A 14,561-nucleotide genomic window follows, 5' to 3' on the forward strand; every position below is an offset into this window, starting at 1 on the left:
GCACAAATGTTTGACGAACGATCTGGGAGCTTTAAGAGGCATCATGTTGATGTAAACATATTGAATCTCGTTAAGCAAACTTCCTTGTGTAACGCTTGATTAAACTGGAGTATTAAAAAAGATTAGAAAAGAAAAATAATATTGAAAAACTCTGATGCACATCGTAATTACTTTTCGCATTATTAAAGTTTGCTTTTATTTAGTAGTTCTGTTATAAAAAAAATAAACTTCTCGGTAATTCAACATTTTGTTATAGTGATTCAATATTTTCGAGCGCTTAGTAAGGATTAAGCGTGGTATACATACTGGAGCTTAAAAGCTTTTCAAAGGATTGCTGTCGTTACATAAAGTATAGTCGCAAATAAAATCGCAAATAAATGAAACTCGAATGCAGAATACATCGTTTCATATCGAAAAAGACATTTCGTCTATGCGGAGGTATTTTATGGCAAAATATTCATTAATCTTCCGTGATTGTGATTTATTGAAATATTTTATCACTGAAAGAAATTCATTTATTCATGAAAATTAAAATGGAAATTTAGTAAGAAAGAGAAAATTTAAATTCTATGAAAAAAAATTGTACTGGATGTTGTAAAGGAAAATACATTTAACAGAAAACGTGTTTCTGTATATTTCAAACGAAATCGTACAACCTTTTATTTACAATAGTCCGTTAGTATCGCAGAAAACGAGTATGTTATATATAATATATTATGTACAATGTATTCAAGACTTTATAATGATACGCACGAAGCGGTGAACAATAATGTTTTCTTCGATGAGGTCTAAAATTCTCGAGTATAGAACCAGGAAGCTCGTAGAGCATTCTCCCTGATTTGTATTTTTTATGTCATCAATTGGAAAGAATATTAATAGGTTAGGAGAAGAATAGGAAAGAGAGGAGGCAAAGGAATACTGATCGAGATATTTCTACAGGCTAGAAGAAATTTTTATCGAGAAAGGGAGGGAAAGAAACGAAGAGACAGAGTGAAATAGAATATAGGAAGAAAATCGATGTAACAGCTTACCTATATCAAGTGCAGGTACGTTAGAATAATCAAGTAACATGCGATAGAGCGTATTATACATAAGTATCGATACTTTACAATTAATCGCTGCTTTCTAATCTGTAACCGTCTATGGAATTTTCGTTTCATCTCTTTTCATTTCATTGATTAATTTCAACCACTGGTTAATATTTATCCTAGCTGTTTACCAATGACACTATCTTGTTTTCGATTATCACTTTTTAATAAATATCTCGGTCTCCTAAGAATTTCGTATAATCTATCTAATTGTATCGACGTCTTCTCCCGCGACCGATGATTCTAAATACGTTTAACTCGATGGTCATTTGCGAGATTCTAATCGACTAACGAATTGGCACTAAACCGATCTGATATGAGAGATATGGAAGTGCTCGAAGTTGAATGAGCACTTTTTCTCATGGACGAAGAAGTCCACGAATTTGTGCTTGAATTTTTCGAAACGATACTCGATACTCGCGTGTATGTTGATCAAGCACAATGCATTATAAATGTATTTGTAATCATGATTCGATGATCGAAATTTCTCGTGGTTAGGAAACATTTACTTCGATCAAAGTTAAATAATCTTTTCTCATGCGTCCATCTAAGGGAGACGACAATCATTCAATAGTTCGACTTACAGGATTTTCGATGTTCGATCACTACAAAATTTTAACTCATATCGCGCTAGTTTTCTATGCGGATGTTTATGCAAACCCATACTTTTATAAGAGGAATAGAACTTAAACAGAAGTTTTAAACTTGTACTAAAGAGACAGAATTGAAACGTAGAATCTAATTACAAAACTGATTACTGAAGAAATAGAACCAAAAACATCGTTTTGATAAAGAAACGGAATCTAAACATATATCTGTTCACAATTTTCATATCGTCGCACATTTCAATTTCTAAAAAATGTATAAATATCCGCAGTCTACTAATTAGTGTCTCAAATTCCATTAAAGAAATGTCCATATTTTTCAAATTTTCTTTCTTTTTTGCACCGATTAATATTATTTTTAATCGACCTCATCGTCCCGTGAGTTGAGCGTCTTTGAGCAAAAGTTTCACGTGACCACAAAAAAGTGCAAGAGAGAAGATTTCGTCCGTTTAATTTTAGAAGGCGCGCTTGCGATCCATCGATCAATCGCTGGCACGCACAGAACGGAAATCGATTAGCAAGCTTCGAGTGGGGAATGAGTGCCGAAACGCAGGCTCCATTGGAATTCGCATCTCATTCGAGGCGAATCGTGCCAACTTGCTGGATGCCTAGAGTAAGGCCAAGTAAGGATTCACAACCATTCTAGATGTACAGGTTCGCGATGTAGTTTCCGTACGCTTCGAAACAACTGCGTAATTCTTTGCTATCCCACCCATATAAAGCTAACGATTTAACGTAAAATATTGTTATATATAATTATATGTAATTAATATATAATTGATATATAATTAGTAAGTACTGTACAAATAATATATCAATAATTCCACTGAATATATCGACAGTGGTCATTAGCCTAATAATATCAAATTTTGGTAAATATCTAAGATGAATTATTTGCAGATCTATTTTGTACAAGTTTTCTCATAAAATATGAATAGGATCTTAGAAATGTTGGATTTGTAGTGATGTCTCTTTTAAAGTATTTTATAATGTTGACTATACATCTTCCCTTAAAAAAATTATTTTGTACTCCTTTTGTATAGTAATTTTGCTTACAGCTTTTATGTAATTTTTTTTCATTAAAGTGCGCTAGGCATCTGGTTTCTAAGATTAAGTTCACATTTTATGAAATTCACTGTACGGCAAATAAATTGATTAAGCGTTTCAAAATTCTTTTAGGTATAAATTGAGAATTATTGCTAATGAATTCACTAAGTTATTGGCTCGGCAGGTCACGTTGTTTCGCAGCTTATGGAACGCATATCGCTTGTCCCTTTTGGAAAACTGAACTGAAAAACCGATATCTACAGCTATAAACTACTGCGCGCGATACGTGCATGCGTGCACCTGCGCTTTATGCAAATACGTTTGTTTATCCTAACTATACCACGACGCGACTTGCGTCCGCGTAAAAAATTTGTAACAATCATTGTATCGATCTCGTTACGGTAATCGATTATATTCACAGACTTAACTTACGGGCTAAACTTAAACTACGAGTTTTATCCTTTGGTGCGAAGACAGATCCTGGAGACGATCGCGTTACTGCCTCTTCTGTATTTCTTACGTTTCATTCACTTCGAAAATTAGAATTTTAACTACGAATTTTTCCTTCGCTCTTATTGCAAAAATAGCCGTGTAGATTCGTCATTCTAATCTTGCGATCATACGCGAAAGCACTACGGTTCTCGTTTTTATTTTGATATAATTTTCAAGTCGAAAATATTCTTTTCTCTCTTCTTTATCTCACTGTTAACTTCCATCGCCGAATATAATTATCCGTTTGAAACATTCCAAGTAGAAATACTGAAATGATCGTACTGAAACGTACGCTCGCGTGACACGAGCCTGCGCAGGATTTTGATTTTTTCTTTTTTTGTTGAAATGTTTGACGAATCGACTGTTCCTTTTCCGCGACGTACAAACCTTTACTTCCTTATTTTCTTCGATCATCGGCTCAGATACAGGCAGATCTGGGTAAAATGATATTTCACATAATAAACTTCCCAAATTTCGTTCAATTGTGATTTCAAAATATTCAAAGCAACATCAAATGTCAAATCGATACAGATACTATGCTGCTTCGAAAAATATTTCATTCCTCTCTTTTCCTTTTACATTATCTTCTTATTTATCGTTTCAAACGTCATCTTACCCGAGTCTGGGGAAACATGACTTATAAATACGTACACAAGCACATCTCATTTATCTTATTACGAACGAATGCTGCGGTAAAATGTGCCACTTGAATATTTTGTTCCTTACGTTTAAAGTTATCACGTTGTAGGAAGGCGCACCATGTCACATCGTATCTCTGAATCTCGTTCGGAATACTGGTAGATGATCGAGACTGAGTTCTCCCGTCGATTAACCAAACTTACTTTACCTCTAAAAATCGATGAACAACTTCCTTTCTTCCCCATTGGAGTTTATTGCGTTTGTATATAAAAATCTCGCAAAGTAATTACGTGTAATATCGAAAAAACATCGCGATTATACCTCGAACAATAGTTGCACGATCGTTTGTGTCATTGATCGTTTCTGTTTGGTTCCACGGTAACTCGGTGTAAAAATATCGCAAACATCTCAAATATTAATTCGTAAGGGGCAGACACTTTCCCCACAGGGGGAAAATATGATAGCACTTTCGATGTACGATCCCACAATATGGTCGAACAGAACGATCTTAGATTAATTTCGGTTTGTACTACACTTTATCACGGGGAAGTCTTTAGAAAGGAATCGTTTTGCTCGCAATAAGGGTGTATAACATTAATTTTGATTTATTGCAAGTTAGAATGGGAAATCATTTGATTAGACCGTGTAAGAATAGAGAATGGTCCATAGGCGAGGTTTAAATAGCAAAGTTAGCGTGGTTACCAATTTTCTTTAATAAAAGCAATCGATTAAGCGCAAGTGCAATGTTTTGCGACAAGTTAAGATCGATCGTAAGTAGTAGAAGTCGAAACTGGGTCAGACGAGCTGACGCGAATTACGAGAACGAATTGCATTCTATGTCCGTTGATGGAATTTCCTGAACGTTGCTATTGCTTTCGGACGATCGCTTACATTTAGAGCGTAAAGTACGCTAGGGGATTTTCAGTAATTCCTTCGGCGTCACTCCCGCGCTGGGGGGTGAGCCCTTGGTAGTAGTCAGTATTCTTCCTCGTCCTCCTCGAACTCGTCCTCTCCCAGGATACTGTACGAATGCAACAGAAAACTTGTGATAGAAAATACAGCAGGGTCTCTTTGTCAAAATATAATGCAGCAGTATTGCTTCGAGGAGTTATTGTATTTTTAGTTCGAACAAAGTAACTGATATATTAATTCTTTATGGTTCTACGTTGAATTGAATTTGGTATTGTATTTCTTTCTGTTTCTGTTATTTTTACTGTATCGCAGGTTTACTAGACGAGTGATACAAGTGGATAAAGTACATTTTTCGAGAAGTTGATTTAAAATAGAATCTTTTATTTAGAATTTAGCGATGAACATATTTTTCATTTAAAATCTAGCAACGTAGATAATAGCTTTTGAGCTTTACGATTCTTAATGAAATATTATTTTAGCATATTTTATGGAAAAAAGACATTAATTCCTTGAAGCAATTCTAGAATGTAAATAAGGTATATAGGTTCTTCTAGCCTCACTGGGCACTGCATACATACACGTTACTTACTCTTCCTTCCTCGAGTACTTGTCAATCAGGTTACGACCTGGCCCTCCGCAGCTCTTGGCCATCGGTGGACAATACCAATAACATAATACACTGAGGGATACTCCAAAAACGACTGTAGGCACCACCAACGCTAGCACTAGATGCCTCAAATTTTCATCCCAAGAGTACCTAAAAATATATTCATAGTGTCACTCTACTGATTTTTATTACCCTATTAATCGGAGAAGGCAGAAAAATTTCTTTATTTCTATTCTTTCACATATCGCTCCATTTTTATTAAAAATTATATCATTCTCATTAGTTCGTACTAATTTTTCAGTATGTAGAAAACAATATGTGGATCGTTCACTAATCTCTCATCAAATATCTTCTCTGGACTAAACTCGATCATATGAGATTAATAATGTTGATTGTTTATCACCATACGAAGAGTAAAAAACCATCATGGTGCCTATTTATTGAGCGCTTCTATCTAATGCGCTTACAAGAACCTAACAGAAATTGCTTTTATTAACTTATAATACCATAGTTATAGAAGTTTCTACTTCAATGACCCGGTTAAAAGAAAGTAGGTCGACAAGAATTATATAGTACGAAACAAGGTCTCGTAACATAGCCTAATTATAGGACCATTTGTAATTTCATAACCAGAGAAGAATATTTCCAATTCTTTTGATGTAGAAAAACACGGACTGTGATATTTCTAACAAACAAAGTTGATTTGCGTGAGCGTGTTAACACAGCATAGAATATAGTTTCATACACATACGAGAATTTAAATGTATTGAAAATCATAATGATAAAGTAGTATTTGCCGCATTAATGTCGATGCGCTGAAAGCATGACAAGTTTCGTGCTTTCGCTAGCGTATTTATCACGAATATGATACTGTGATTTTACCTTGCAACGACAGTCTCTGGGTGTGTTCTGCTGTAATAGCAGGGGAATATCTTTCCCATGTTCGAATATCCGTATTTCTTAGCAAAATCCGAACAGTTCACTGTGGGTGGATAACCGCAGCCTTCCGTGTTTACGAAAAATTTCGTGTCCGAGACATCCCAGGAAATGGAACCCAAAGGTTTTGCCACGAATTCCTCGAACGTTAATCTCGTATAGTTCACCCTAATCTGATGACAACGAAGTGCGGCGCTAGTACAACCTACAATCGAGAAAAATCTATTAATATATCTATGCAAATTTTTAGTACATAAATACTATTAAATGTATACGAATTTCTCAAATTTAGAATTCACATCAATCATTATTATTAGAAAAAGCTTCTAAAAATTATTTATAAATTAATAAAATGATTATTCACAGGATGTGATTCTTTACAGAGAATAGAAAAAAGGAGTATACGTTTAACTTTTTATGATTCAAACAACATTCAACATTTCATTCCAATTGATTCATGCTTAATAAGCATAAATGTTTTTAAAGGCTGTGCATAATAAAGAGAATTTTCATATTTGCCTAATTAATGATAATATAGTATTGCGAGTATGTAAATAACGTAAATATCATCTCGTTGCTATGCTCGTCGCTATATCTATATTTACATATATTTGTTTTGTGTTAGAACCGAGAAAAATTAACTGAAATAGAATATCAAACTTACAGCGTTAGGAAAACTCAAAATTTACCTTCTCTACAGCTCGCCCAAGAGCAATTTTTTAGTCCCTCAGCGTAAACATGATCAGTGACGACACAGGCCACAGCGTGAGGAGAGAAATCGGCCAAAATCGTGGAAATTGCCGGTTCCACAACGAAAGGTATTAGAAAAAGGAAGGCGAAGACAGCAAGGATGGCTATGGTACCCAGGCAGAGGGACGTGTAAAATTTCGCTTTCTCCATCAAGGACGCTACTTCCACCACCGGTAGCACCCCACCCAAGGTGCTGGACTTAGTGTCCTCTTCCTGGGCACCCATGATCACCGTCGACTCGTCGGAATCAATGATTGCTCTATTGTACGGGTCACTTGGACCCTGTTTGTTCAAATATTAAAAATTTTCTTCGTCTTTAAAGATACGAGATTAATATCCAAGTTGTTTGAACTTTTCTGAAATTTTTCTTTTGATTTCGAGTCAAGAAACCTTATTTTCACACGTTCAACGCGTTTCAACGTTTTGCGAAAGAATTTTTCTTCTCCGTTTCCGTGTAGCTTCCAAATAAAATTGTTGGAGTTTCCAAATTATCAAATAAATTACCGAATTGTTACGTTTTCCGTTCGTCTTCTTGTACTGTAAACTGACGATAAGTTTTGATTGTTCAACTTATTATTATTCTACCGATTATACGAGAAGCATCGAATACATTCAAAAGATGCACTAAACAAGGAGTTTGTCAAATGATTTTCTGTGGGCTTGTTGCCAGCTGTGCAGGGATCGATCGATCATTTACCAGCAAGGTACGTCCTTCGGTTCTGAATGTGGTTTTGTGGTGTTAGTGTGATTACAATAAGAATTGCTTAGCCTTGATACGTAGAGCTATATGTAATAAATGGTTCTTATCTACTGTCACGGCGAATCAATCAGAAGGGGGACACTTAAAAGCTACCGACGAATGTTGTGTCACGTGTAAAAGACGCCGAATTGTCTGCTTTTTCCTTCTATTTATTTTTTTTCTCTAGTTACGTTTTCCCGTCGTATCCGAAAAATGAATTGGTCGAGTCCAAATTCAGGATTCTTCTTCTTCCTTGTCAGCAGAAGAGAGACAGGCGAGAGCTATATCGCGCATCCGGTCGTATGAACTTCTCAAAGCGATTCATCCGCGCTCATGCATGCGTGCAGTGACGCGAATATTTGAAAAAAGCACGTGAACTCTCAAAAGTGTTCCTTTCTTTGTTTTTAGTGTGCAGGCAGTGCAAGTAGGAAAAATCTTGTTTGCTTTTCTTTGGTACTTGTTCTTGACCGCTTGCTCTTTCTCTCTCTCTCTCTTTGTATATTTTTGCTTGTTTTTCAAAGATAGTTTGCGCTTTCTGCAGAAGTATTTGTATATTTTGTTTTGTAGTTTTTGTTTTTTTGCAAGATGAGAATTTCAACCACGCGTTCCCCCCCTCCCTACACCTTAATAATGCCCGCGCAGGGAGAATATCGACTGACGAGCCGGACTCTCCTCCAGGAGGGGAATGCCTGCAAACAGAAAAGAGTATGTCGCATAAAATTCCTATTCTACTATGAAATTACTCGCTTCAAAACTCTACACAGTTTTCTGAGCATTGGTGACTATTGCTTTATCAGATTGTTGAACAAATTGTTCTAAACGCTACGACTTAATTGGTTCTTAATACACGTTAATCTTAATTATCCCAAAAAACTCGTTTCCAATAAATTAAATAGGATTTCAATCTTTTTAGTGAATTGCATTCGAATGTAATTCTTCTACAACTATGTAAATATTGTGCAGAAAATTTCGTGCAATCGATAATCAATTTGTTTTTTTCAAAGGGAATAGTTTCTAAAAGCCTGCACATATTATCACGGTGAATTTTCTAATTGTTTCCTTTCCATATTTTGCAAAACTCTTTATTTCTCCAGTAGACGCTTGAAAAGTTTCAAAGTATATTTTTAGTGTTCTGTAAACCCATTTAGAACCCTTCAATGCTATATGTAGATGCCTTATAACCTTTGTCTCATTTCTATTTAACGATTCTTACGTGACGGATCTCAGAGCGCCATAGCAGAGTTTCCTCCGCCAGCATCCCCTAGGTTACCCGAAGCGCTCTTCTCTATCGACGTGAGGCCGGCACCAACTGTGCCCTTAAATCTCATCTTGGCATCATCTCCGACCACCACGGTCCTCTGACAAAAGATCAACGTCAGACAACTGATGACGAACAGTACACTGGGCAACACCAACGCGATTAGAAACTCCTTGTAGGTGCTTTCCAGGTTAAATCGGGATACAACGACTTCAGTGTTACCCTCAGCGTAATAACATGGAAATCTAGCGCGTGCGTTGTGATCAGAACCATCCTTCCCATATACGTGAAGGAATTCTTTACATTCCTCGCGTAGGGTATTGACGCAACCCTCGAGATTAATTAGCAGACGACTTTCGTTAGCGATGATAAGATCTTGCTCTGGTGGAGCAACCATTCTGGTTTCATCCAGTGGTTTCGTCGCGAATATGTTGAGATATGACAGATAGGTGAAATTCGTCAGATCAGAGAGAAGATCTTTCTCTAAAACGGATCCATTGATACAATCAACAGCTTCGACGCCCAAGGTGGAGTTGAATATTCCATAACAGGACGCCATCATGACGTCACCACGATCCTCGTGCCAGATTTCCCGATTCGTCTCGACGTCTATAGCTCTCTCGCATTGACTCAGGTAAACCTTGTCGCCGCTCAATAAAATCATATTTTTGTTCCTGGTCGGGATATCGACGCACCTACGGTCGCAGTTGTAGGGTGTTCTGATACGTTCGCAGGTTCCACGGTTACAATTAAACAGACCGTCTATGTCTATGCAGGTTATCTTACCGCGTCTACCGGAACATTTCAACGGTGGATCCGTGTCGTGGAATATACATTCGAACGCGTCTGTGATGTTAATGCATACACCAGACGTACAGTTGAACGTACCGGTGAGATTGCGACACTCGTCCGCGATGCATTTCGATTTCTTCGCGTTTTCCTGATCGATACCGTAACAGGTCTTGTTCGTGGTATTAGTACAGTTCGCTAATATGATCGCCGAGCCGTTTCTGCGGAGATTTACATGAATCTGGACGCAAGGGCCGGATGTTTTCGACAGGCACCACTCTCCACAGCTGCCCCATTCACAATTATCCGCGTTGATCGCGCGTATTGTCGTACACATCACTGGTATCTCGCTGATACCAGATTGAAACGCTCGCGTGCTCGGCATGTAAATCGCCACGGTCAGATAAACCAGAGCGACGGAGGATAACACCGCCGTCATCTGGCAGATGCAAATCGTCCCGCATATCCGACCGTCCTGCGGCGGGATCACCAAATTCTCCACTGGCACTTGCTTGGGCATCGTGTCGAGTTTATCGAGCTCGATTCGATCACCAAGAAGATCCTGATGTCAAGGAACAATAAATTATTACATCCTACGTCAGCCTGCCCATCGTGTCTATGTACTACGCTGGTGAATTTTCTACATCATTGTTCTTTAAATATGTGATCTTCCTTGTTCTTCCGATCGTTCGACGATTAAAGGGAATAGAAGCTACGAGGTGTGCACGGTCGAAGTCATTGACGTTTTATCAATACATGGATTTATAAGTTTCGTAGATTGTACGTACCATTAACGTACCATGAGTAGCTCGAACATTTATTCAAAAATGCTTCTCCAGAATAATGTTTATTATACTCCAGCTGTTAGTCAATCGACTTGACGTTATTCACGAAGCTTCCCGTGTCTGATTTTTTCATTATACCACTGATTTGGTCCCTTGAGATAGGAAGATAAACCGTTGCGAATTCTACCGATGAAATTCGAAGGCTCTCGACGAAGTTTAAGATCAGTCTAGCTTCCACATCGTGATCTCGAAGATATCCACGTCAGAGTTTCTCGCAAGTTCGTGTCACCGGTGTTCTTTTTACAGCAGGACGAGGCCAGTCGCGCGCGTGTTCTGCTTTCGTTCGCTTTGCGCCTCGTGTGAGGTGCGTGGCTCGAAAACTCGAGCAGCATCGCGCATCGATCGATGCCTCGCGCATGCCCATCCTCTGCAACTGCAACGACACCGTGTACTGCCGCATTTGACGTCATTGATGCCACCTTCGTGCCATCAGGAAGATCTCTGTTGCAGGATAATCGTCCAGAGATGGCGGGATCCGGCGGATCCAGCGGCAAGACATTCAATCTTTTCTATTATACAAAACTTTCCTCTCTTCTTTAATGATTCCTTCTTGTTCATATTGAAAACTAATTTGCACGAAGCATTTAGTACAAATCATAATTTTTATCGATCATTTTCAGTCGGTTTCCATTTCTTTGCTGTAGATTTGAGGATATCTATAGTCAATCAGTGATTTACCAAATATATTAAATATAAATTTAATCTTTTAATAGTGTAATAAAATTATAAAGAATGTAAAATTATCGCTTTATCCTCAAGATTTTCTAAATTTATGGTATGAGATATTAAAAGTACATAGTTTCGATTGAATTAATAATTGCTTTGTATCCGATGACATTTAAGACATGAAATTTGTGCTATTATATTTATCAGTTTGTTCGAGCATGTCTTAAGGTATAATCTTAAAGAGTTAATAAATAAAGTGACTAGTTTGGAGCCTGGCACTCTTCTCTATGTTTTTCAATATATTTTCTTGAATAAAGAAATCGATATACTAACATTGCACGCAAATGCAACGCATTTCTGTGTAAACTTTACTCGAATGCGCATTAGGCGAAACTGGGTCGAAGATTTAAATGCGATGAACTTTCTTTAATTATTCCAAGCGAGCTTTGGTTATTTTCGGGATATCTAGACAAAATTTTATTTTCATAATGCTGACGACTTATTTATTTCTATATAAGACTTTTAAACTGGTACGCTAAGAAATATTTACCGCGAAATAGTATATGTATAATCACGTTTTAAATCACAAATTTAAATCTGTTTATTATTCACTCTACTTTGCATACAGATCCTAAAGAGAAGTTTCTGGTAAAGATTGAAATCAAAAAGTCTGTTGCGATACCCAGTTTCAAGTGCTTTATGCAAAATCAATCTGGATTATTATCATGCATTTTATTACGTTCATCTTTTTTTTTTCATAAGATTCCTACGTAAATTTTTAAAAAATTTGGATACATTTTGTTTTACAAAAGAATCCTCCTTTCAAAAAGCGAACCATCAATTTTCATACTAGAAAGAATAAAACTTTAATTCCAAATAAATAATTTCTAATAAAATTTTCATCTGAAATTTTAATATTAACTGTTTAAATGTTTACTTCAAAATCATTAAAAAATTCGGAAAAACGTTTCATTTGCCAATTTCTCAAGCTCTTCCAATGTTAAACTGATAAAATATTAATAAATCTGAATCACGAAAATAATGAGTCTATAAATAATTAGCAAGTGAGTTTTCCTCGACAGTGTGCGACACGGATCAGGTCAGCTTTTCCTTCGAAACTATCGATGTGCGACACGAACCACCAGTGCAACTGTGACACAGTTTTCCTCGCCATAGGGCTTTCAGAACAGGTGACACAGTTTGAAGAACAAGTAACAGAAGTAGCGAAGACAAAAAGCACGAAATTCACAGCGCTAACACGTAATTAATTATGTCGATATAGAAATCTTTTTCCTTCAATTGTCTTATATATCCTCTTGTGATTTTATTCCGATATAATTTAACCTACTAAAAAATTTTGTAAACGGATAAAAGCATATTTAATTCAAGGAGTTAATCTTTGAAAAAAATTCTTATATCGTCAAACTATTATACCAGATTTTTCTTCGTATATTTTTGTAGAATATTAAACAGTGCGTGCAAGCACGAAAACTCACAATTCCTGCAATTACCTGAAGCCTCTTACGAGGTCGTAGCACTTTCTTCAACGACTCAGCGGTAAAAAGAGTTTTTGTGGTAGTTGTACAATGAGAACACACGCGAAAGGATCGACTTGAGAACGCGACCCTTTTTTTTATCGCGAAATTAAAGTTTTGCTCTCCGGAACCACTTAATTATCAGCTCGCGTTTTCCATAACACGTACATTCCAGATTTTTAATTCCCGCCAAGTCGATGCCGCCATGGAGATTGTGACATAGTTTCTCCTCGCGATAGGACGCGATAGGACGCGCTGTGATAGCTTCGTTCGTAGCTGACACAGTTCCAGGCGAAGGTAACGAGAAAGGAGGGGAGATCACGGGGAGGAAAAAAAAAGAGAAGAAGGTGAAGGAAGAGCTAGAAGGCACAACGCGTTAACACATAATGTAGTTTATCGAGCGTTAGCCGCAGACGGTGTGGCGCCTGCTGTTTTATGCCTTGCTTCTTTACGTCTCGACCTCACATGTGTAATTCCGTTACTGCGAACACTGTGTTAAAAATTTCCTTGAATTTTTTGAATTTTTCCTCTCGTCTCTAGAAAAAATTTCTCCGATATTACTTAAGATTATTTCTATTTCTCGATAAATTTCCAATCAAATTTGAAATTAGTTCTGATATAATTTAAATTTAAATTTTAAAATTCTTCTACATTTTCATGATTAATTTTCATCTTTACTTTCTGATTTTTCGAAATCTATTTTAAAATATTTTCAATATTTTGGCACTATTTGTCATTTTTCATTTTTCTAAATTCCTTATCTCTTCAGACTTTCTTCCATATCAAAGGATCTTCTAAGGATCATTAAGATCTTAAAAACTTGCTCGTTAATTTTACGACGAATCCCCTGCAACATTTTTGCCCTACCGATCGTGTTTCTAGTTATACGAGCAGACCACTTTTCTTTGCTTTTATTCTCCGCTTCGCTTTCCGCGTCTCTTTCGTTGCTCGTTAAACGAACACGACACTTTCATACGCTTTCCGCCGTTGGTGGCATAAATATTTCGGGGCAATTCCATGGCGCTCCTCCCATTTCCCAGGCTCGTGAACCTACACGAAGAAAAGCACTCGGCACTGCTCTGTTTTTTCCAGGCGAGCAGCAGTTTTTGTGCGAACGGCGCCAGTGCGTACACTTCGTGCAAGCTTCGTTCGAAGCCAAACGCTCGAGGAAAATCCTCCGAGAAATTTCTATCGTTGTCTTTTCAATGTTAGGAATGATTGTTCTTGTGTGAAAGTCTTGGTTCGATTCATTCGATGTTGTTATTTATTGAAGACATACCGGCTTAAAAGGATTGCTCGGAAAATATTTACGCAAAAAATTGTAGATTATACTCTATCGGTTATGATGAATCGTTATATGGTCAACTGACAGATACTGTACGTAGGCATAAACGGGTGTTATTTTAATAGTTATGGAACATGTAGGGGATAACGAATGATTATGTACACATGTGATTTTAAATATCTATAAATGGGGTAAAATAACATTATAAAAATTGTAACTATTATTTTCTAAAATTATATCGTAAATCATAAAGTATCCGGTTTTCACGTATAAAATACAAAAATTATGTATCAGGTTGTAATATGTGAAATATAAAATTATGAATCAGATTATGTCATATGAAATATCATTCTTCTTTGATTAAACTA

General features: G+C 36.8%; 3 protein-coding genes across 4 annotated transcripts in view; 1 reads left to right on the forward strand and 2 right to left on the reverse strand.

Annotated features, from left to right (window-relative positions):
• Positions 1–14,561, forward strand: part of LOC117164216 (temperature-induced paralytic E) — a 124,911-nt gene that overhangs the window by 48,432 nt on the left and 61,918 nt on the right. The gene's annotated exons all lie outside the window — the stretch shown is intronic.
• Teh2 (tipE homolog 2 phospholipid transfer protein) lies at positions 610–7,303 on the reverse strand. 2 transcript variants are annotated; one of them, XM_033347134.2, is made up of 4 exons: positions 7,016–7,303; positions 6,273–6,531; positions 5,373–5,540; positions 610–4,892 (listed from the first exon to the last, which is right to left on the reverse strand). In XM_033347134.2, the coding sequence occupies exons 1-4, from the start codon at positions 7,299–7,301 to the stop codon at positions 4,847–4,849; spliced, it is 759 nt and encodes a 252-aa protein (XP_033203025.1). In that variant the 5' UTR covers positions 7,302–7,303; the 3' UTR covers positions 610–4,846. The 2 variants fall into 2 exon arrangements, with proteins under 2 accessions (XP_033203025.1, XP_033203026.1); XM_033347135.2 differs by having other exon boundaries at positions 5,362–5,540.
• Positions 8,379–10,657, reverse strand: Teh3 (tipE homolog 3 phospholipid transfer protein). Its single transcript, XM_033347133.2, has 2 exons — positions 9,029–10,657; positions 8,379–8,504 (listed from the first exon to the last, which is right to left on the reverse strand). Exon 1 carries the CDS (start codon positions 10,380–10,382, stop codon positions 9,039–9,041), a length of 1,344 nt encoding a protein of 447 aa, XP_033203024.1. The 5' UTR covers positions 10,383–10,657; the 3' UTR covers positions 8,379–8,504; positions 9,029–9,038.

This window comes from Bombus vancouverensis, chromosome 7 (assembly GCF_051014615.1).
Source record: "Bombus vancouverensis nearcticus chromosome 7, iyBomVanc1_principal, whole genome shotgun sequence".
Lineage (NCBI taxonomy): Eukaryota > Metazoa > Arthropoda > Insecta > Hymenoptera > Apidae > Bombus > Bombus vancouverensis.

Coding starts and splice junctions, on each gene's coding strand:
- Teh3 (XM_033347133.2), bottom strand. CDS start 10,382: ATGCCCAAGCAAGTGCCAGTGGAGAATTTGGTGATCCCGCCGCAGGAC.
- Teh2 (XM_033347134.2), bottom strand. CDS start 7,301: ATGGGTGCCCAGGAAGAGGACACTAAGTCCAGCACCTTGGGTGGGGTG. Junction 6,532..7,015: donor TTGGGCGAGCTGTAGAGAAG/GTAAATTTTGAG, acceptor TCTCGATTGTAG/GTTGTACTAGCGCCGCACTT. Junction 5,541..6,272: donor CCAGAGACTGTCGTTGCAAG/GTAAAATCACAG, acceptor ATATATTTTTAG/GTACTCTTGGGATGAAAATT.